The sequence below is a fragment of the Zonotrichia albicollis genome, chromosome 9, assembly GCF_047830755.1.
Source record: "Zonotrichia albicollis isolate bZonAlb1 chromosome 9, bZonAlb1.hap1, whole genome shotgun sequence".
Taxonomy (NCBI): Eukaryota; Metazoa; Chordata; class Aves; order Passeriformes; family Passerellidae; genus Zonotrichia; species Zonotrichia albicollis.
In genome coordinates, this window is record NC_133827.1 from 10,793,992 (window position 1) to 10,817,797 (window position 23,806).

Sequence of the window (23,806 nt, forward strand, 5' to 3'; positions counted from 1 at the left end):
CACTGGAATTGGGATGCAGGGTAGGATGAAGAAACCATAAACCATACATGCTGTAAACAGAGGTCAGTATCTTTATGAACGCTTTATAAATCATTATCACCAGGGCCAGCACAACAGCTATTCCAATCCGTACCCCTCTACCGTAAAAATTACTTGTTAAGGACAATAATCCTAATGACCAGAAAGGTATTGAAACCTCAAAAAGGTCTAGAGCCCAGAGCCATACAGAGGCTTTCAGAACCAGAGACATCAGGGGTCCAAGCATCATGTCTACTAACTGCTTTAGCAACAACAGACACACAATTAATAGGGCTTTTTTCCACATTTTCCAGCCACGTGTTGGGCGCCAATTCATGTATTTGTCTAGGTTTAGAGCAAGTTTGGGGAAGAATCCCCCCAAAGGAGCTCTGGTGGGAAAAGCAGATCTAATCGGCTTTTCTTCTTTCAACTGGTCTGGGAGGAAAGAAAAAAATACTTCTTTGGAGAAAGGTGGAAAAAAACTCCTGTTTATTAAACAATAAGACCAAAACAGTATTAAAACAATGAGACCTCTTGCCACTCTAAAAGAGATGATAAACTGAGAAAACTCCGGGTTCAAGCAGCAGCTCACTCAGTCTCTGATCAGTCTCTCAGTGCTGGAATTGTCGCAGGCCAGGGCCGGCCCGGTGGGCCACAGCTGCAGCTGCCGGTGCTTTCTTGGGTGTTCAGTCTAGAGTAGTTCTAAGAGGTCTAAAGAAAAGGGAAAAAAAACAGTCTAGGGAACTTCTTTGCCTCAGCTAGCTAACACTAACTAAAAAGCAAAAGAAGAGCTCTCTGTCTCGCTGGCTGTCTGCAGACAACACAGTCAGGAACAGGAATGTGGAGGAGTGAGTGCAGTGTCTGAAAACAAACTGCGCGCTTCTCTCTCTCTCTTCACTCTCTGTAACACTCTTAAAGGTACAAAACTTATTATTATTCAACATAAACATAATGAGACGATTGGGGATAAAAGCATCATATAGTCAACTCAGGACAATGACAGAAGGCCCTGCAATGTCACAATAGATCTTCGGTTCCATGCAGCCGTGCAGTGTCACAAAGGCCTCTTGGTTTCACCAGGCCCCATAGTATCAAAATAGTCCTCTTGGTTCTGTGGTGACCCCCAGGGTCAAAATGGTCTCACTGGTTCCATGAGGCCTCACAGTGTCACAATGCTTTGCTTATTCCATGGACCCTCATAGTGTCACAATGATGTCCATGATTCCATGAGTCCCCTTAGCGTAACAATGATCTTCTTGGCTCCATGGTGCCCCACAGTGTCACAATGGCCCCTTGGTTCCATGAGGCTGTGAAGTGTCACAATGACCTCTCCATGATTACATAAGGACTTGCAATGTCACAATGGACCTTTGGCTCCATGGGGTCTTGCTGTATCACAACGATCCCTACATTCCATGGAGCCACACAGAGTCAGTACGATCCCCTTAGTTCCATTAGGCCCAGCAATGTCACAGTGCTCTCCATGATTCCATGAGGCCCCACACTGTCACAATGGTCCCTTGGTCTCACAAGCCCCCACAGTGTCACAATGGTCCCTTGGTTCCATGGTCCCTGTGCTGCTGCTTTCCTCCCTCCCCTTCTCAGGCCGCCCTGCCAGCTGAGAAATGCTCCTTGGGCCTCGGCCTTGGCCAACAGCCCCTGGGCTCAGCTCCTCTGCAGCTCATCACAAACACTGTCTGCTCCAGCCACTGCTACTGCCCAACCAGGTCCTGGTTCCTGGAGGAGCAGCCCTGGGAACTGTTTTTATTCCCTCCGTGGCACAACATCCCTGTTCTTACACTGCCAAGGAAAGCTGTTGGTGCCAAGTGCGGCCAGGATGAGCCATTGCTGGGACTGAAGCCCCTCTCTTGGGGCCCTGCAAACAGCGCTCCAAAAGGAGCCCTTGGAGCTCTCCTGGGCCAGTGACTCCCTCTGAGTGGGGCCTCTCCCAGCTGGGAACTCTCCCGTTTGCTGCACTCAGGGATCCCTGAACAACAATGGAGCCTGGGCCGATCCTCCTGCTCCTCCAGGCTCAGCCCTTCACCTGATGGGGAGATGCCAAAGCATCCACAGGGAGCATTTCCTGCCCTCAGGGGAATTGCTCACAGGTGCCTTGCACTGACCCTTTGTGTCTGTGTTTGCACACAGGAGTGCCTGTGCTGGGGAAATATGGCAGAAATGCTGCTCTCTGAGGGGTTAGAGTGCCTGGGATAGCTGAGTCAGTCAGGCCTGTAAGTAAGGTTACATCGTGATAAATACGTTAAGTTAAATGGTATTAAGAGTGTTTTTTTTGCACAGTTTACTATGTTATAAGCTAAGTTGAATATTGTTTAATGTTATTCCACTATTAAATCCTTAAGCCATTGGTTGTAAGTGAGGTAAAATACTGTTAAGCTCTGTTCTTTTCCTAAATTGTGAAGTTGAAGGTATCAGTTAAGGTTAAGGTATCAGTGAAGTCCGGTTAAGTTTGAGCTTTGTCAAACTTTTATTTCTTTAATCATTTTATCCTTGCCCTCACTGTCCTTGTGTCTCACACACACTGGGACTGTTCTCAGCTCATTTATGGTTTGATTGCCTGAATTCTGTTTGGTTTTGTTGTTCCTTTGTTTCCTTGGTGTGCCTGAAGTGTCCAGCCAGGAGCAGAGTGACTCTTGCCAAGGAACTTTGTGCTGCTGTCCCTTAATATTCAATCTGGCTTTTGCTGAACCCTTGCTGGGGATTTTTTCTGTGCTCTCAAGGCCTCGTTTGTAACTGGGTGAAGGAGCCCTGGCCCAGGATCTGGCCCTGGGGGACACGGGGACGCTGCCGGGGGGTCCCTGTCCCCCTGTGCCACCCCCAGGGCCCCGGCCCCCCATCCCCGTGTCAGGCTCTGGGGTCGATCTCGTGGAACATCTTCTGGGGGAGGCTGCGGGGCTGGGGGACCCGGGGGGACCCGGGGGGACAGGGGACCCTGCTGTGCACGAGCAGGGTTGGACTGCTCTGGGGGGAACTGTGAGGGGTGCCAGGGAGAGTGACCTCCCCAGTGACCTCACACAGCCCTGTGATGTCACACAGCCCTTCTGATGTCACACAGCTATCTGTGATGTCACAGCCCCTATGATGCCACACAGCTCTTTTGCAATGTCACACCGCCACCAGTGATGTCACAGCCCACTCTGGGTTGTCACAAAGCCCCTGAGATCTCACACAGCTAACTATGAGATGTCACCCTATGATGTGCTACATCTGCTTTGTGATGTCACAGAAGTCTCTGTGATGTCACAACCTGCTCTATCATGTTACACAGCCACCCAGTGATGTCACAACCCACTCTCTGATGTCACAGAGCCACCCTCGATGATGGCAGAGTCTGCTCTATGGCCTCACACTATGATGTCAGAGAGCTTTGTGATGTCACAAACCCCTCAGTGATGCCACGAGACCTTTTCTGTGATGTCATACTATTGAAGTCGGAGGGAGAGATCCACCCTTATTGATCAGCATCTGACTCCGTTTATTCACTCCATCAGTCACTTTTTATAACCGTGTTAATTAAGTGCATGCATATTGCAAACCCGAGCTCAAAATAGGTCAGAGATAACACACCAACCCCTCCTTTTTTTTCCAATACCAAGATTTGGGTTCTCAAAATTATTTTTGCTTTCCCAAAACAGCCAAAGATAGAATATCTACTTGTTATGAGAAAGCTGCCTGAGAACTCTGGTGTGCAAGGTTCTCAAGGTCTTCATGTTTGTCACTTTTACTTGTAATTAAAAACAACCTGAGAACTTCTGCTGTTTACAGAAACAGGCTGTGAGAACCTGTCCCCCACAGCTGCCTTCTAAGCCATTTCTGAAAAAATCTCCAACATCATACTGGCACTCTTTATTGTCACAGCACATACTTTGAAGCTCACAGCCAGCTCTATGATGTCATCCAGCCATGCCATGGTGCCACAGCCTGCTCTGTGATGTCACAGAATCCCCTCTATGATGCTGTAGCTGCTCAGTGACTTCCACAACTAACTCTCTGATGTCATAGACCAATCTGTTGACTTCAAAATTGCTTGCTAGAGCACTATATTCTAATAATTGATAAAGCTCCTGAACTGTGGAGTAAATAAATCGGGTTAAAATCTTTCTGTCCGATCATGATCAGAATCAATCAGAGCTGTATTTATATAAATATATCTGGTATTCCATCATTAATCCTGTGGGACAAATTGGGTTAAAGTTCAATTCCACCTGTCCAATCTTTTACACATAAACCTTTGACAAATTCTTGGGCTGGGATTGGATCCAGCTGCTCCCAGTCTCCTCTCTTAGAAGAAATTTTAGCAGTCTAGGAGCCCTGCAAGAGTTTGAGGATCCATGGTGGCTGTTGGGTGTACTGTCTGCACCTCAGGTCCCAGCAGGAGTTTCTCCAATAAAGAAATAAAGCTTTTGCCTGAAGCACCCACTGTGCCCATGACAGAAACCCCTGTGACAGTCTAGGACATCCTGGCTCTTTGGCAGCCTGGGAACTCCTGGGATGCCACCGTGGAGCCCCTGTGAGTGCCTGTGACAGATCAGTGCCTTTGCAGCCCAAGGTCCCCTGGGATGTCACCATGGAATGGCTGTGACTGCCTCTGACCACAGGGCTCTTTACCATCCCCAGAAACCCCTGAGAGGTCTCCATGGAGTCCCTGTCTCTGCCTGTGACATTCCAGCTCTTGAATAGCCTGGAGACTGCAAGAAAATCCCCATGGAACCTCTCTGAGGGCCTGTGACAAATCTGATCCTTAGCAGGCAACCATCACCAGCCCCCTGTTGCTATGGTCAGTTTCCATGGCAACCATCACCAGCCCCCTGTTGCTATGGTCAGTCCCTTGGCAGCTCCATGGAGACCCCATGCCAGGGGTGGTTGCCATGGACACCAGCTCAGGCCTGCAGCCACAGCCCGTTGCCATGGCAACCATTGGCAGGCTCATGGGATCCCAGAGCCCCAAAATTGGCTGAGCTGGGAGGGACCCATCAGGACCCTCCAGTCCAACTGCTGGCCCTGCACAGGACACCCCAACAATGCCAGCCTGGGCCTGGCAGCGCTGTCCAAACACTGCTGGAGCTCAGAGAGCCCTGGAGCTGGGACCCTTCCCTGGGGAGCCTGGGCAGGGCCCCAGCAGCCTCTGGGCAAAAACCTTTTCCTGACATCCAACCTGAGCCTGCCCCGACTCAGCTGCAGCCGTTCCCTCCACTCCTGTCCCTGGGCACCAGAGGGAAGAGGTTCCCACAGCCCCAGCCAGGGACCCGCTCCCAAGGCTGTTGCCATGGCCACCAGGGCTGGGACCAGCTGGGATGCTCGGTTTCCATGGGCTGGGGTTCAGGAATGGGATTCCCCAATTTCCTGCTCCTGCTAAAACCACGCTGCTCTCACTGCCCTCCCGCCTCCCATGGAAAGCACAAAAGGCAAAGATTCCGGGCTGAGATAAGAACAATTTCCTGAGAACAGCAACGAGATAAGGAACAAACAAAAACAGAAACAATATTGATAACAGAAGGGACTGTTTATAGGAAAAACTACAACACAACTCACTGGGTCTGCCTGGCTACAATTTCCCCTTCCTGGAAATTTCATCCTTCTCCTCAGGGAGAGAGAGAGAGTCCATTTCCTGCCCCTGGCAATGACCTGATGTGGGAGTGAATGTAATGACAGGGCCATGGCTGGACCTTCATGTTTTTCCATCCCACATCATGTCATTGGCAGGGACAGGAAAAGGTACAGGTATCTTGCCAGCATGGATCATGGGAACATAGATCATCAGGGCTCTTTCACAATGTGGATACTCCAATGATCGGAGTTGGGGCAGTGCACAAAATCCTCCTGCACTTGGTGCATTAGAGGCCTTCCCTTAGTGGTGCCTCCGTTGGTGACTGGTCAAGTGAAAGCTCTGGGTGAAGCTCTTCCCACACTGAGGACACTCGTAGGGCCTCTCCCCGGTGTGGATGCGCCGGTGCCTGATGAGGTGGGAGTTGTGCTTGAAGCCCTTCCCACACTCAGGGCAACGGAAGGGCCTCTCATCCGTGTGAATCCGCTCATGCAGGAGGAGATTGGAGCTGGTGTGAAACCTCTTCCCACAGGTTGGGCACTCATAGGGCCTCTCCCCAGTGTGGATGCGCCGGTGCCTGATGAGGGTGGAGTTTTGCTTGAAGCCCTTCCCACACTCAGGGCAGCGGAAGGGCCTCTCCTCTGTGTGAATCTGCTGGTGCTGGAGGAGATTGGAGCTGCTCCGAAACCTCTTCTGACACTGGGGACACTCGTAGGGCCTCTCCCCAGTGTGGATGCGTTGGTGCCTGATGAGTTCTGACCTGTAGATGCAGCCCTTCCCACACTCCCCACACTCGTAGGCCCATTCCCCAGTGTGGATCATCTGGTGGCTGATCAGGGTGCTGCTCTGCCTGAAGCTCTTCCCACACTGCAAGCACTTGTAGCGCTTCTCTCCATCATGAAGCTGCTCATGGACCACCAGCTCTGAGCTCTGGCTGAAGCTCTGTCCACCTTCCTGGCTCAGGAAGGGTCTTTCCTCCTCAGAGCACCCCAGAATGGGCTTGGAGCCCCTCTTCCTATGGAATCTGTGGGGATTTTCCTCCCTGTTGGATTCCTGTGCTCTGGAGTCACTCATAACAGCCTCTTCCTTGAGGTTCTGCTGTGGGGATTTGTCCTCCCTGATCCCAATCCTCAGTCCCTTCTCTGGGGAAAGAAAGACAAGGAGAGGATGGGATTTGCCTCCCTGCCAGAGGGAAGGGGAAGGAGATCCCCCCAGTGCATCCCCAGCAGGACGGGGTTGGCAGCTGGGTTGTCCTGCAGCCAGGGGCCGTGCTGGGCTGGGAGACGGAGCAGGAGAGAGGGGGAAAGGGGCACTGACTTCCTCCTCACCTGCCCGGGTATCCCAGGGATTCTTCCTCTTCCTCGCAGCCTCCTCCTCCATCTGGCAAAGGTTTGGGAATGGGAAATCCTGTTTTGGGAGAATAACAAAGGATGAGCACATTGAGATTTGTACTGGTTTGAAGGCAAACCTGGGGAACGTCTAAACCAGAATTGCAATTAAAAAACAAAATGATGATTAAGTCAATGATATAGAAACCCTGCCTTAAACTGACAGAGTCAGAATATAACCTGACACCCTGTTGGTCAGGGTGGTGGCAGCAGTCCCATTAAATGGTGGCTGCAGTCCGGTTGGAGTGATGAATGTGATTCTGTCAGAGCAGTGATCCTGCAGAAGGGTCTGGTCTTCCTCTGAAGGTCCAGTGGTGGTTAGGGAGTTTTTGTCCTCTGGGAATTCAGTAGGCAAGCTGCTCCTGGTGTTGCCAGCCTCAACTTATATCCAGGTAAGAATGCTTGGATCCTCCCCCTGGGCGGAGCATCCCACAATGGGATGATGGAATTTTATCAGTCCTGCAGTGACACTCAATGGCACATTCAAAGAAGATATCTCCCCTGGAGGGCGTTATCAGGGGTGAGTCATGGAAAAGATAAAGAACCCTGCCCCACCTGTTTATAGCAGTTGATGAAGATGGGGATTGAAAACATGCATTTGGTTACATCTTGCATGGCAGCCTGAAACAGTGGGGTAATCCCTGCTCAGGGGGGTGAACACCACCCCCCTTACCTAAACTGGCTCAGATGTAAAACCCCCACACACAGGGGACAATGTCACACTTGCCCTGCTCCAGAGGAGGTCTCTGTCCCTTGTCACCCATCTTTTCTCTTTCTTTCCATCTCTCTACCTCACATTTACTGTTCAATAAAATCCATTTTGCATTTGGTATCATTAGCACCTTAATTGGGCAGAGGAATCTCTCTAACAATTTGCATAACCAGACTGTGACATTATTTTTGCACAGTGTGTTTAGGCGCTGTTCTCTGACCCCAAGTGCCTTTGACAACATCATGGCTCCCTCCACTGACGAGGTTGTGGTTCTCTCTGGAAGAACTCTTGGAAACTTGGACACCGTCCCTCCTTCCTCCTGGGGAGCTTATGGAGCGTATAAAAGTTTTTTCTCTTTATGGGAGAAATGATGAGGAAAATGGCTTTTATGGGTGGCCAGTGTAAAGAAAATAATTTGCTGTCTTTCCTTATAAAGTTGTTAAAATCACTGGAGGAAAGGGAGCAAATGTTACCAGTGAGACTGACAAGGTTCAGTCACCCCACGGTGAGGAACACAAGGTGGCTAAAAGTCCCAGAAGAAGCCCAGCTCAAGTAGATAAATTTCCGAATAAGTCCTGAATTCCCAGGACTGGGGGCTTTACCAAATGTGACAATCATTTTTCTCTTTATCCCTGTCAGCTTTGTGACTGCTACACAGAGCTTTCCATTCCTTTTAATAATCTATATTGGGCCAAATTTCCACTTTCCTATTATCGGAACCTGCCAGCAGCTGAGCTGGAGCTGTGCAGGAAGCAATGAATATTGGAATTGCCACATCACTTCTTGGAATGTCGGTTTATTCATATTTGGAATTTGTTTGCGCTTTCATCCCAAGTTACTTGTGGGAAGACCATATATTCTTCAAAGTGATTTTGCAGAGTCAAGTTTGATTTCTGCCACGTTTATTTTGTCCAGTGCCCAGAGGATGCTCAAGGGGTCTCTGTGCCTCTCGCACTGGGGGATGTGTGGGAGGGGTTTGGGGGGGGGGGTTTCTGTCCCTGTTACCCCAGGCCGTTCCGCAGGGGTTGTCCCTGTCCTTCTCACACCAGGTCATTCCCCAGGGGTGTCCCTGTCCCTGTCCCTGTCCCTGTCACCCCAGGCCATTCCCCAAGGGGTCTCCATCATTTTCACCCAGGAAATGCCTGGGGGGTCTCCCTCCCTCTCACCCCTGTGCCAGGGGGTACTCAGGGCAGTCTCTGTCCCTCTCAGCCCAGGGGATGCTCGGGGGTCTCTGTCCCCTCACCCTGGGGGATGCTCAGGGGGTCTCCATCCCTCTGGCCTCAGGCAATGCCTGTGCAGGGCTGGGGACCAGGGGCTCTGTGTCCCTCTCACCGCTGAGGGTGCTCGGGGCTGGGGGGGCTCTCCGACCTTCTCACCCCTGGGGAGGTTGGGGCAGTCTCTGTCCCTCTCAGCCCTGCTGTGACCCCACCCAAACATCATCGGGGTCAGAGGGACAGAGGCACCCCCAAACCCCCAGAAGGGCTGAACCTGGGATTTGGTTTGGGGTTGAGGATTTAGGAAGGGGCTGGAATTGGAGCTGGGTTTGGAGTTGGGGCTGAGATTTGGATTAGAGCTGGGATTGGGGTTAGGGCTAGACATGGGATTGGCTTTCGGGCTGGGGTTGGGATAGATGAGTTTGGGAATGGGATGAGAATAATACAGAACTGTGAGTGTGTCTAAACATGGAGTGAGACTGAGACCAGAATTGGGGTCAGGTTTGGGACTGAGCTCACCCAGAGTAGGACAGGGGGGATGTCACAGCGGGAAGGTTTGGGGAAAATCCTGGTTTGGGGAAAAACAAGGTGTTAATGCCTTGGGTTGGGGATTCCTCCCACCCAAGTCTATCTCTAGAAGTCACCTGCTGTGCATAAAAACCTCCAAAAATCAAGAGTGAATGAAAAAAAAAACCACAAGGAGTTTCCCATTTCCAGTCTCATCCCTCTGGGGTTCTGGTGGTCCCCTCTCTCAGGGCTGCTGGGGATCCCATGGGTCCTGGGTATTCTCCCCATCCAGGGTCCTGCTTTTGGATTCTGTGAGGTTCTGGGGTCCCAAGGTCCCCCTCCCCAGCCTCCCCTCAATCCAGCCACTTGGGGTTCCCCATTCTTTCCACCACCCTGTCCTGGTTTAGGGCAAATTTGGTTGAAACCCTCCAAAAGAAGTTTCCTCTAGAATGCCGATTCAGCAGCCCCACCCTCAGCCAGTCCGAGAAAATATTTCCGGGGAGAAAATTCTAAAAAAACTTTATTTTACAGGCAAAGCATTCACCAGCACAAAAATTGAACAATATTAAGCAATAAAACCTCCTGCTGCTCAAAAAAAGATGACAAACTCAGAAAGTCCCTCCTTTGGTTGTAGCTCGGCCCACTCAGTGTCTTATCAGTGTCTTATCAGTGTCTTATCAGTGTCTTATCAGTCACTTATCAGTCTATTATCAGTCCGTCCAGCGCTGGAAATGCCTCGGCCCAGGTCCATCTCAGTGGGCTTCAGGGGGGACCTGCCGGTGGTGTTCTGGTTGTTCAGTCCAGAGCAGGTTTAAACAGCTCCAAAGAAAAAGAAAAATCAAAGTCCAGGGAACTTCTTTGCCTCAGAGACCTAAAAACTGACTAAAAGCAAAGGAGAGCTCTGTCCTGCTGTCTGTCCATCCAGCAGCTGGAATGTAGAGGAGTGAGTGCAGTTTCTGAAAACAAACTGCAGCTTCTTCCTCCTCCCTTCGCTCTCAGAACCAGCCTTAAAGGTACAGAACTCATTTCTGGGCTAAACGGACCGATGGGGTACGAACATCATGAAGTCACCCCAGGATGCCCCTGTCAGGGTCAGGGGGTCCCGTCCCCACCTCATCTCCGGGCTGCCGGGGGTCCCCCAGCTCCGGTATCGCCCCTTCCCCTCTCCTCGCCCCGGGGGTCCCCCGTTCCACAGCCCCGGCTCTCACGGGGATCCCCAAAACCAATGTCCTGCCCCATCGGTACCGGGCCATCCCCACGTGGACCCCCCGGGACGCTCCCGAGGGGCGATCGCGGCTCCTCTCCCCCCGAAAAAGCTCCTCTTAGGGAGCCCGGAGGTATCCGGGGCTCGAGTCCGGGATCTGCCGGCTCCGAACACTCTCCAAAACATCCTACAGGAGACCCCTGGCTGGAGTTATTTGGGAATTTAGCTACTTGAGCTGGGCTTCTTCTGGGACTTTCACCAGCCTTGTGTTTTTCACGTTGGAGTGAACGAACATTTTCAATCTTGCTGGTATAATTTGCTCCCTCTCCTCCAGTGATTTTAACAAACTTTTCAAGGAAGGACAACAAAACATTTTTTTTTACAGTCCAGACCCACAAAAGCCATTTTCCTCATCAGTTCTTCCATAAGTGACTCAGAGGAAGCTGCATCCAAGTTCCAAGAGTTCTTCCAGAGAGAACCACAACCTCCTCAGAGGAGGGAACCGTGCTGTTGTCAAAGGCACTTGGGGTCAGACAACAGTGCCCTGAACCCACTGCGCCAAAATAATGTCTCAATCTGGTTAAGAAAATTACTAGAGAGATGCCTCTGCCCCAGTTAATGTGCTAATGAGACCAAATCCAAGGTGGATTTTATTGAAAAGTAAATGTGAGGTAGAGAGAGTTAAAAGAAAGAGGAAAGCAGGGCATGGCAAGGGACTGACAAGTGACAGAGACCTCCCTTGGAGCAGGCCAAGTGTGACGTGTTCCCCTGTGTGTGTGGCTTTCCCAGGGTGGGCATTTTACACCTGAGCCAGTTTGGGTAAGGGGGGTGGTGTTCACCCCCCTGAGCAGGGATTACCCCACTGTTTCAGGTTGCAATGCAAGATGTAACCAAATGCAGGTTTTCAATCCCCATCTTCATCAACTGCTATAAACAGGAGGGGCAGTGTTCTTTATCTCTTCCATGACTCAGCTCTGATAACGCCCTCCAGGGGAGATATCTTCTGTGAATGGGCCATTGAGTGTCACTGCAGGACTGATAAAATTCCATCATCCCATTGTGAGATGCTCCACCCAGGAGGCGGATCCAAGCATTCCTACCTGGATATAAGCTGAGACTTGCTACAACCAGGAGCAGCTTGCCTACTGAATTGCCAGAGGACAGGAGCTCCATAACCTCCTCTGCACCTCCAGAGGAAGACCAGACCCTTCTACAGGGTCACTGCTCTGACAGAATCACGTTGATCACTCCAACAGGACTGCAGCCACCATTTATTGGAACTGCTGCCACCACCCTGACCAACAGAGAGTCAGGTTATATCCTGACTCTGTCAGTTTAAGGCAGTGTTTCTGTATCATTGCCTTGATCTTCATTTTCTAATCAAATTGTAATTCTGGCTTAGACTCTCCCCCCAGCTTTGCCTTCAACCCTGTACAAAATTTAGTGTGTTCATTCCTTGTTTTCAACCCAAAACAGAATTTTCCATCCTGAAACTTTTGCAAGATGAAGGAGGAAGCTGCGAGGAAGAGGAAGATGCCCCAGGAGCCCCAGGCAGGTGAGGACGAAGTCAGTGCCCCTTTCCCCCTCTCTCCTGCTCCATCTCCCAGCCCAGCACTGCCCCTGGCTGCAGGACAACCCTGCTGCCAACCCCGTCCTGCTGGGGATGCACTGGGGGGATCTCCTTCCCCTTTCCAGTGGCACGGAGCCAAATTCCATCCTCTCCTTGTCCTTCCTTCCCCAGGGAAGAAGCTGAGAATGGAGACCAGGGAGGACAAATCCCCACAGCAGAACCTCATGGAAGAGGCTCTTTTGAGTGGCTCCAAAGTGCAGAATTCCAACAGGGAGGACAAGTCCAAGAGATCCTGTAGCAGGAGGGGCTCCAAACTTAGCCCAGGATGCTCTAAGGAGAAAAGACTCATCCTGTGCCAAGAAGGTGGGCAGAGCTCCTTCCAGAGCTCAGAGCTGGTGGCCCAGGAGCAGCTTCATGATGGGGAGAAGCCCTACAAGTGCTCAGAGAAGAGCCATTGCCTGATCAGCCACCAGAGGATCCACACCGAGGAATGGCCCTACAAGTGTGGGGAGAGTCGAAAGGGCTTCAGCTGCAGCTCTGCTCTTGTCAACCACCAACACATCCACACTAGGGAGAGGCCCTACGAGTGTCCCAAGTGTCAGAAGAAGTTTCTGAGAAGCTCCAATCTCCTCCAGCACCAACAGATTCACACTGGGGAGAGGCCCTTCCTCTGCCCTGAGTGTGGGAAGGGCTTCAAGCGCAGCTCCCACCTCATCACCCATTGGCGCATCCACACTGGGAAGAAGCCCTACGAGTGTCCCCAGTGTCAGAAGAGGTTTCGGACTGGCTCAAATCTCCTCCAGCACCAGCAGAATCACACAGAGGAGAGGCCCTTCCGCTGCCCTGAGTGTGGGAAGGGCTTCAAGAACAAGTCCAACCTCATCAGGCACCGGCGCATCCACACTGGGGAGAGGCCTTACGAGTGCCCCACCTGTGGGAAGAGGTTTCAGAGCAGTTCCAATCTCCTCCTGCATGAACGGATTCACACAGATGAGAGGCCCTTGCGCTGCCCTGAGTGTGGGAAGGGCTTCAAGCAAAACTCCCACCTTGTCACCCACTGACGCATCCACACTGGGGAGAGGGCCTAACATTGCACCACATATGGGAAGAAGTTCACCAGCAGCTCTGACTTGACCAGACACCAAAGGAGGCACCGGTAAGGGAAGCTGGAAATGCTCCAATTGCAGGAAGAGCTTCGTGCACTGCTCCAGCTTCTTTCCCCATGAGAAAACCATTTTGGGAAGAGCCTGGGTGATCCATGTTCCCTGTGATCCATGCGGGGAAGACCCCCGTCCCTATTCCTTCCCCCGTCAATGACATGGTGTGGAACTGAAGAACATGAGGGTCTGGGCATGGCCGTGTTATTGCATTCACTCCCACCTCAGGTCATTGCCAGGGGCAGGAAAGGGACTCTCTCCCTGAGGAGAAGGGTGTCCTTTCCAGGTGGGGAATAGATGTTGTTGGGAAGAGCCAGGAAGTTGTGTTGTAGTTTTCCATGTAAACAGTTTTATTTATCCCTTCTGTTATCAATATTGTTTCTGTTCCATTTGTTCCTTATCTCGTTGCTGTTCCCAATAAATTGTTCTTATCCCAGCACAAGACCTATGCCTTCTGTGCTTTCCATGGGAGGCGGGAGGGCAGCGAGGGCAGTGCGGTTTTAGCAAGAGCAGAACATTGGGGAATCCCAGTCCTGAACCCTAGCCCCTGGAAACCAAACATCCCAGCTGGTCTCAGCCCTGGTGGCCATGGCAACAGCCTTGGGAGCGGGTCCCTGGCTGGGGCTGTGGGAACCTCTTCCCTCTGGTGCCCAGGGACAGGAGTGGAGGGAACGGCTGCAGCTGAGTTGGGGCAGGCTCAGGTTGGATGTCAGGAAAAGGTTTTTGCCCAGAGGCTGCTGGGGCCCTGTCCAGGCTCCCCAGGGAAGGGTCCCAGCTCCAGGGCTCTCTGAGCTGCAGCAGCGTTTGGACAGCGCTGCCAGGCCCAGGCTGGCATTGTTGGGGTGTCCTGTGCAGGGCCAGCAGTTGGACTGGAGGGTCCTGATGGGTCCCTCCCAGCTCAGCCAATTTTGGGGCTCTGGGATCCCATGAGCCTGCCAATGGTTGCCATGGCAACGGGCTGTGGCTGCAGGCCTGAGCTGGTGTCCATGGCAACACCCCTGGCATGGGGTCTCCATGGAGCTGCCAAGGGACTGAGCATAGCAACAGGAGGCTGGTGATTGTTGCCATGGAAACTGCCCATACCAATACGGGGCTGGTGATGGTTTCCTGCTAAGGATCAGATTTGTCATAGGCCCTCAGAGGGGTTTCATGTGGACTTTTCAAGAGTCTCCAGACTGTTCAAGAGCTGGAATGTCACAGGCAGAGACAGGGGCTCCATGGAGACTTTCCAGGGGGTTTTCTTGGGATGGTAAAGAGCCCTGTGGTCAGAGGCAGTCTCAGCCATTCCGTGGTGACATCCCATGGGACCCTGTGCTGCAAAGGCACCAATCTGTCACAGGCACTCACAGGGGCTCCACGGTGACATCCCAGAAGTCCCCAGGCTGCCAAAGGGCCAGGACATCCCAGACACTCACAGGGTTCCTGTCAGGGGCCGAGTGGGAGCTGCAGACAAAAGCTTTATGTTTTTTTTGGAGAAACTCCTGCCGAGACGTGAGGTGGAAAAATGACACTCAACAGCCACCATGGTTCCTCAAACTTGTGCAGGGCCCCTAGGCTTCTAAAATTCCTTCTAAGAGAGGAGTCTGGGAGTTTCTGTATCCAATCCCAGCCCCAGTCTTTCTCAAAGGTGTAAAAGATTGGACATTGGAATTGGACTTTATTGATAATTGTCCCACAGGATTAATCATAGAATACCAGATAAATTTATATACATACAGCTCTGATTTTTTCTGATCATGATTAGACAGAATGGTTTATTTACACCACAGAGTAAATGAAAAAAATGAGTTATTGCTGCAGTCTTAGGTGGTCTGGACAAAACCTTCCCCGAGAGTGTCTTGTGGCAATGGGTAGGAACCACGAGAGCACCAGCACACAGACACACACAGAGACACACAGAGACACACAGATACACACACAAACACACACACACACACAGAGAGAGAGAGAGAAAGAGAAACGCTGAAAGTGTCCAGAGGCTAAAGAGAAAGGATTGTCCAGGGCATAAATGGAGGGAAAGAGGGTGCAATGGAGAGCACCAGGTATCCAATGGTCTGAGAGCTCAGAGGTGGTACAGTGGGAAGGGACCAGTAGGGAATGCCAGGGTAGATGGACAGGGTTGCACACCAACGGGAAGGGAGAACTCACCAGAACATGAACATATAAGTGTAAAAGGGGTAGAGAAGGCCAATGTAGAGGACAGAACTGGGACAAATTAACATAGTGCTGCAGAACACCATGGGGAAGCCTTTTTTCTCACTCTGAGCTGTGAGGAGTGCCCGGAGACTGTGGTATGTCTTTCCAGGGCATTGCTACTGCCTTTTCCCTGGTAGGCTCACAGGTTTGCACAGTTGTGCAGTGTCACAATGATCTCCTTGGTTCTGCAGTCCTGCTGTGGCTGCTGCGTAACAATGGACCTGTGATACCTTGAGGCTCCATAGTGTCACCATGGTCCCTTTGGTTCCACAAAGACCTGCTGGGACATGATGGACCCTTGGTTCCATGAGGTGCCTGGCTTCCCACAGCCCCTCACAGACCCCTATGGCCTCTCAGAGTTCCCCATGGCCCATCATGGCCTCTCAAGGCCCTTCATGGCACCTCATGACTGATGGCCCCTCACAGCCCCTCACGGCCCCTCACAGCCCGTCATGGTCCCTCATGGCCCCAGGCGCAGGGCTCCTCCGAAATGAGAAGGGGTCAAGTCCTGTTTGTTCTCCTTTCATTTCAGTCCCTTCACAGTCACGAGTGCAGAAAGGCTGAAATGGAGCCTTTCCCCAACGTTTTCCTCAGGGTTAATTGCGGGCTGAAGCTCTGTGCTGGCGCTGGCCCGAGTGCCACCAGCCCTGCAGCCGCCAGGCCTTTGCTGTCCCCCCGTGTCCGTTCCCTGTCCCCGAGTCCCGCCCGGCTCTGGCAGCAGCAGCAGCCGCAGCGCAGGGGGCGCCGGCCAGGCCCAGCCGGGGCTCCCGGCCAGGAGCAGCAGCAGCGCCGGCCCCTTCCCGCCTGCTCCTGCCTCGGCTCCCAAGGGCTTTTTCCAGCTCAGTTCTGGAGCAGAGCAACTAGCACCCACACACAGCCCTGACTGCTCAGGGCCTGCCTGTGCTGCCCTGAGCCAGCCCTCGGAGGAAGAAAAGATCGGGTTCCAGCGCTCTTTCCAGCTCTGTTTGACTCACCCTGAGGTGACAGCAGGAGGCTGTTGGGGCCTTTGCCTTGGGAATTGCAGATCATGGCTGCTCTTGGCCCTCTTCTGCTTGCAACCTGAATTTTATCCATAAAAATGCAAGTGCCTCTTTCAGTTGGTGCTACCCACGGTGCTTTCATGACAGTGAAGTCAGTATTTTTGTCACAGGCATAAAGATCAGCAGATACTGGAATGCTCACCAGCCGCTGAACACTAAGATGAGGGGAATTAAAGCCACACAGGACACATTTGCAGCCCTCAAACACAGCCCTATTGCTGGCGTTGTTGAAATAGAATAAGCTGACAGAGGCTGTCACAGAATTTGCCTCCGCAATGTGGAATTAAATCAAAAAATCCAGCAGGAGAAACAGAAACCAGAACTTCTCAACTCGCTTCATTGCTCCTTCCCAGCAGCAGGAAACACAGATGCCCAGAGGTGTTTTGCACTGCTGCTGCCCCCAGTTTCAGCCCAGGCTCTGCCCAGTCCCAGTGGGAACCTTAACCCAGCCCAGGGAGCTCAGTGCTCGCGGGGCCAGGCCCAGAGCCCCGGGCACGGCCGCCCATTGGGGGCAGCGGCGCAGACGGAATGTCCTGCGGCCCAAACCTCCTGCTCCTGCCACACAGTGCCAGCCTTCTCCCCCTCCTCCTCCTCTCCCAGCACAGCACCAATTCCAGCTTGGAGGAGGCTTCCCCAGACAGCGCTCCGGCTCCTGTTCCAGTTGAATGTCCCTGCAGAGAAACAGGGCATCATTCAACCACTTCCACAAGCTCAGGCTTCTCACTTCATAGGGAATCTGGGATGCAAATGGCCTTGTTAAGAAAGCCAAAAGCCAAGGGAATGGATTATAGATTACTGAAAAAAAGTCACCCATCTTCCAGGCAAGGTTTACCAAGGCATTTCCTACATTTCTTCTTTTCAGATTCTTTCAGTTGGCTGCTCTGGGAAGTCCAGCTTGTACTGGTGCTTATCATGAACTGATTGTGCTCTTGATTTACGCACCAAGACACCAAATGTGGAATCATCTATATGGAACTGTTATGAATGATCAATCGAAAGCCAAATTATAAAAAATCTGAAAAGATTTCTTTATCTTTTTCCGCTACTAAAATATGGTCTTCAAAACCACCACAGCCAAAGAGACAGTGTCGAGCCCGGGGTTGGTGCTGGGTGAACCTGGATCCCACCTCTATTGCATTAGACCCTCCACCATTCACGAGAGCTGCTTCCTGTAGGGATGCTTTATACAGTTTATTATGCCTGAGCAAAGAAGTCCCAGTTTCTTTTGTAACTCTGCATATTCATAGTTGGTTCTTTCACTGGGCAGAGCTAGACATTCGCTGTTTCCTTGTTGATAGCCAGCACTGATCGGATTCAGGGAAGTCACGTATTCACACGTATCTTTCTGGTGACTTTGGCTATCTTGATGGATGTTATCAACAGGGCAATGATCACTCTTAGGCGTCTTCCAATGACATGACGATGTCCCGCAATAATGGTGATCATCGCACTGGGTGTGATCGTTATCTGGCCACCTTCAGGAATTTTGGAATTTGAATAGACGCCTGCCCCTCAGGCTGCTTGTGGTCAGACACTTGTTTGGATTTTGCAACCTTAATGAAATACATGCTTTTATAGCATGAAGTATTTCCCAACATACATTGCAACATCACTACAATCTGACAGAAGAAGGCAATCATACAGACCAGTGTATGGTCAAATTGCCCCCTAATTCTCATAAAGTCCATCTACTCTGCACACCCTTACTTTGTATTTTTGTTTCTCAGTCATCACAGAACTGAGAGCTGCAAGAAAAAGAGAAAGAAATATGAACAGGCATCCCTTCGGTAAGGGAAATACTGGACTGTCAGGAACTAAAAATAGTTGATAGCATCTGTATCAGGCAATTTTTTTACCCTCTACCAGTGTCCATTTCAGGCATCCTGTTAGCATGACCTAGGATTTTGCAGCTAAATGCAATGGGCTGCAATTTGAGAGGCCTACAAGAAAAAAAACTTATCAGACTTCCCCCCCCGCCCCGAGTGACAGGTGCAAATTACAAAATGAAAGGGCCTACAGAAATTTAAAATTTTCTAATTTTAGAAAAATATAGTATTAGCATCAGATTCCAAGTGCATAGAGATATAGGAGCAGCAAAGAAATGCTCCCAGAAATGTTTTCTAGCCTGAACAGACAAGCTAGCCACAGGAAGAGGAGAGAGCCACTTTTAAAATGTGTGAATTACTGAATGCAAGAGCCATTGGCCCTTTCGGCTTCTGTTTTTAACAAAATGTAAGCTATTAACTTGTGTTTATGAAGACTTTAGTTGGACTTCAATGTTTTTGAGACAGCTTCGGAGCAAAATACAAAGAAACTACATTACATATTAGTAAACGCAGCATCTAGAATAACAACTAAATAGTCCTATCTCATAGTTAAATGTTCAGTTCTTCATAAATTGTGATTAAGACCATGAAATGCAGTCCCTAATCCAGTTAAATCCCACCTACACCTCAGATTTGCTTGTGTAAGTAATATTTTCCACTCCACTCCCTATCCCTTCTCTCACCACAGTCCTCAAGCCCTCAGCCAGGCACAAGCCAACTTCTCACCTCAACTGCTGTTAGCAATCACCAAGTACCTGTTGGTAATTACCTGAGCCCCTGTCCCACCCACAGGTCCCTGGCTGCTGGGAGAACAGGTCTGAAGTACAGACCCGAACACCACCATCCCCCACAAAAAAAAAAAAAAATAAATAAAACTTTTCTAAATAATTTGAGACTAGTAAAAGATCAGGACATGGAGGGACTTGTTTATCCCCCTTAGGCCAATCAAGAAAAGGTTTATAGCCTTCTCTGGAAAAGGGAAGACTGGGGGGTTTTTGTTGAAGCAGAAGCATGTTTTATCAGCCCAGTTTCCTTCCTCATTTGTTCCTGCTGCCCAGAAGGCCATTCACTAGGCATATATATAAATATCTCTGTCTGAAAACACGTCTACAGGAGTGCCTGACTTACACTGGTGCGATTTAAAACATAGTTTTTATTGTACAAAAATGCAAAAATCTGTTCTAGGAGAGGAACATCTTGTGAAGCTGTAAGGACCCTGACAGCACATCTGCTACCAAAGCAACAATTCCTGCTCTGCAGTCGCTTAAGTGGGCTGAGATGGAAGAGTTTCTTCATCAATGCATAAACCACAACAAAGTAGTGGTGACAAGCCTGTTTTCCAAGTCTGACTGAAGGTTTGGGAAGCAGGTCTGCCTGCAGAGGGCACACAGAAGCATGACACGTTTGCCTCCTGTGCACCTACAATTTCTACACCATCATATCACTACTTGGTCACTGAGCAAGCTGACAGTGTATGACAGGTTATCCATCCTGCATAGAAAGTCACAGAGAGAAGAAGAGAGGAAGAAAACACGGAAGATGACAATGCAAAAGAAGTTGAAGAAATGTGGCAAGGATTGAGCATTAAGGGACAGAAATAAGAAGAGACCATACCCTTAAACTGTAAAGTCCTGTCAGGAAACTGCAAGTACTTGCATATATGAGTTCACCACCTGGACTTGCATGCTTCTCCACATTACCATTATTTCAAAAATTTTGCTTCCTGGACAAGCTGCCAGGTCTCCAGTACCAGTCCTAGCTCCCTTCCAGCAGTCTGCATCTGAGCAGGAAGTTGAAAATAGATCAGGAATTACCTTTTACACTGTAAGCATTCAAGACAGCCAAAGAACTTCGAGGAAAAAGGCCATACTGACTGCCCAGGACAAAGAGATCTTTAGAAATTGGAAGAAGGAAGTATTGATTGAGGGTCACAGTTATGTTGAGGTCTAGCCTTTCAAAGGTTTGTTGCTTTTCTTCTGAAAACTGCAGGTGAGAAAGCCTAGGCAGAAAAGGGAAGGAGAAGCTATGTGAACAAACCCATAGCTGTACACAAGGACAGAAGCAGATTTCTTCTTCCCCAGGCTGAAGAGAGTGGTTTTATTATTTGAAAAACAAAAGCCAAACTACCCCAAGTCAAATATATATTTTCCCACTACATTTAGATATTACAACAATAAAAATGCACTATAAAACTACTGCAGTAAATTAGTCAGTTGGGAACAATAAACAGGGCACATGTTAATAGTATCCATATCTATCTTTGGAAAGATGAGCAATTACAATCTGCATCCCAGCTCATGCTCAGTATTTACTACAATCTCAAATAACAATAAAGTCAAACACAACAGATGACTGATGTTCCTACCTTCTGCTTTCCAAACAGAGTTTTAAAAGATAGTTTATTGCAAAATCAGTCTCAAGTATGTTCAAGGCTTTGGGAGCTCTCTAAGTTTAATTAACATCACACATATAGAATCCATTTTAATATTTGTGTAAAGCCAATATTATAATATTATAATTTGTATATAACCATCTATTTGTAATATTGCTGAAAGAAGGCACACTTTTCTAAATATCTACTGGCTTTGGTAACTGCTAAACATAATGTAGATTGGGCTGTACTACTGTTTACTCGTCTTTCTGTTGCACAGAAATCTTGGATACTTTAGTGCGTACATCTGTAATTCTGACATTTTCTGAAATTAAAGTGAGAGGAGAAATGGGCTAAATTCAGGTACCTAAAGTTACATTGTCAACATTTGCAGACGTAAATCAAATACACAAGGAAAACTTTTATATGGGAAGAATGCCAGAGCAAATTAAAATATGTATTGATAAGAATAATCAACACAGTAGAAATGCAGAGCATCTGCACCATAGGAGAGAGTGTATAAAATCACACTCTGCATCAAGAGAACATAATTCATATTTCTTCACAGCCTTTTCCCTTTGCATGCCCCTCTGCAAAGTGCCAGGGGCCTCAAGGACTGAAGGAAACACAGGGAGTCAAATGGAGACACTTGCACCTGTCTCACTGGGGGCTCCTGGGGAAGCAGTTTCCTTGGGAATCCAGCCCCTCTCTGCCAAGGGCCCTTCCCCAGATGTGTACATTTCCTGGGGAAAACCAACACACCCTTAAGTGCATGGTGCAGAGGTTCAGGGACATCACAACATAACCAATATGATCCAGTGAAGCTAAATTTATTATTCCTACAAAGACTCTATTTATAATAAATCTCTACTGTCCACGTGTCTCTAGCTAATACATGATTGGTTAATCCTAGCTGTTCACACGTCTAAAATAGAATGCTGATTGGATCACCTAATTTTTTACGCATCTTGCTGGGGTTGTCTGGCCTACCCATGACTCACTTTCCCAAGCTTGCTGACAAACTTGCTGAGTCCTGATGACTCTTCTTCTTGTGTCTTTTTCGAGGACATACCGAGCCCAATTCTGAATACGTCCATAATTCATTCTTTGTGAACTTGTTCATTGTCCATTATTACAAGCAGGCTGGATTGTGCATCGGCTGAATATGGCCATTGTCTAGCAAAAACTTCTCCATTCTGTCTCTGAGCCAGCATTTGAGCTGGTTAAACAAAATCCTCCCTCTCACGCTGTAAAGAATGTGGAATTAGAGTTGGAATGTGACCCTGAAATAGAAGCAGCTCAGAAACTACAGTAGAAAAAATTTAGTCCAGAAGCTATTGCAGAAGGGACTTTTCTCTCCAATGATGTAGAAGCTTTTCCTGTAGTAACTAATGCTGCAAGTAGAGTTTGAAAACTTTTTGATTGGAAGATTTTAGAAAAATTGAGAGCTGCAATTTCACAATTTGGTTGAAAATCCCAACTTGCACAGTCACTTCTGCAGTATATTTTTCCATCTAACACATTAATTCCAGCTGATGTGCATATCGTAATAAGACTTAGAATGCCACCGTATAAGCAGGTGATGTTTCATAAAAGCTGGGAGGAAAAGTGTGCTCAAGAAGCTGCAAGACCTAGAGTGCAGGGTGATCCTCTGTATGGTTCAACAGCACAACAGTTACTTGGCAAGGGGCCCTGGGCTACTGCCACTGCCCAGGCTAGCAGCATTGATCAAGTCTTACAGATGAGCCAACAACTAGCATATAATGCTGTCCTTGCACTTACAGATAAGTTACACTCTATGTCTTTTACACAGATTTGTCAAAGAAAGAATGAAGGCTTTGATAAATTTGTAGACAAATTGCATGAAGCTATCTATAATCATTCTGATTTAAATTCAGACACAAAGATACAATTGTATGGACTTTGGGATCATTACTGCATTCCAAATGGCTTTCCCTTCAGTCACAAGAGCCTTCCATCTCTTCCAAAAATTGCCTGCTGAAACTCTTCTGCTCCCTTCCAAATCAGTTCACTACTCCACCATAACCCTTGAAGCATGGACAGACGAATCTTCAACTAATTATAGTTGAAAAGAAGGGTATTTATTGCACTGCTGGACACATGTGAACTAGTTTCCAAAGACACGTGCAAGGAGTTGCAGACTCCTGCTCTCTATTTCTAGAGAAAAGGTTTTACATTAGGTTTCTAAGGACCCATAGTACATAATTATTACCCGCCTGCTTCGCATTTTTATCAGCTGAATATCTATAACAGCTGCGCAATTGTACTCCCTTAACTGGGTTGGTGGGATTTTGAAATGAGGGAGTGGTTGTATGGGAGGAAGAAAGCTGTCTTCCTCATGGTGAACTCTTCTCTCATGGCCAGTTGGCAAGACCTTTTGACCTGCTGCTCATGGTCCAAGCCTCTCCTAACTGTTCAATTATTCTTAAGGCAAGATACTTCTATGGTCTCTGCTTCTTCACAATTGCTTCCTCTATTCCTGTCACTCCTAGCTTTATGATCCTAATATATTTGGTACTCTTTACCTAAGGTATGTGATTTCTGCTAGCTGTATTACTAACTTAGCTTCTTCCCTCATTTTAAAATCTTAATTAAAATATGCAATTTTCTACTATCCCAATTCTATTCCCAGCTGGCCCCTCGACTCATCCTCCCTATTCAATTATCCTAATTACATTTTCAGCTAACTCCTTGACACACCTCAGGCACATCCCTGACTGCCTCTCTCCCAGCAGCTCACAGCTGCATTGCACAGCGCTTGCTGTGTGCCAGAGAGCACAAAGCAGGCTGGCCTGGTGGGCCTGAATATTTCTGCCAAACACTCTGCATCTCACACCTTTGCTCTGGCTCAGTGCAGACCTGCAGGATTGCAGGCGCTTCCTCCCAGAGCTGCGTGAGGCGCTGGCTCCTGCAGATGGGCCCTGCCAAGCTGTCCCTGCCTCACGCTGGCCTCGCTTCCCTGGCACAAGTGCCGGGCCTGAAGGAGGCTGCCCTGTGCTCCAGCCTGCCGAGCAGCCCG

The 23,806-nt window shown here is 49.3% G+C and overlaps 1 protein-coding gene across 1 annotated transcript in view; it reads right to left on the reverse strand.

The window, feature by feature from the left end:
* Positions 1–23,806, reverse strand: part of LOC141730027 (uncharacterized) — a 100,632-nt gene that overhangs the window by 45,839 nt on the left and 30,987 nt on the right. The window contains exon 4 of the mRNA XM_074546665.1: positions 5,923–6,535. Coding sequence (XP_074402766.1) covers positions 5,923–6,535 — 613 coding nt within the window. The remainder of the gene's footprint in view (positions 1–5,922; positions 6,536–23,806) is intronic.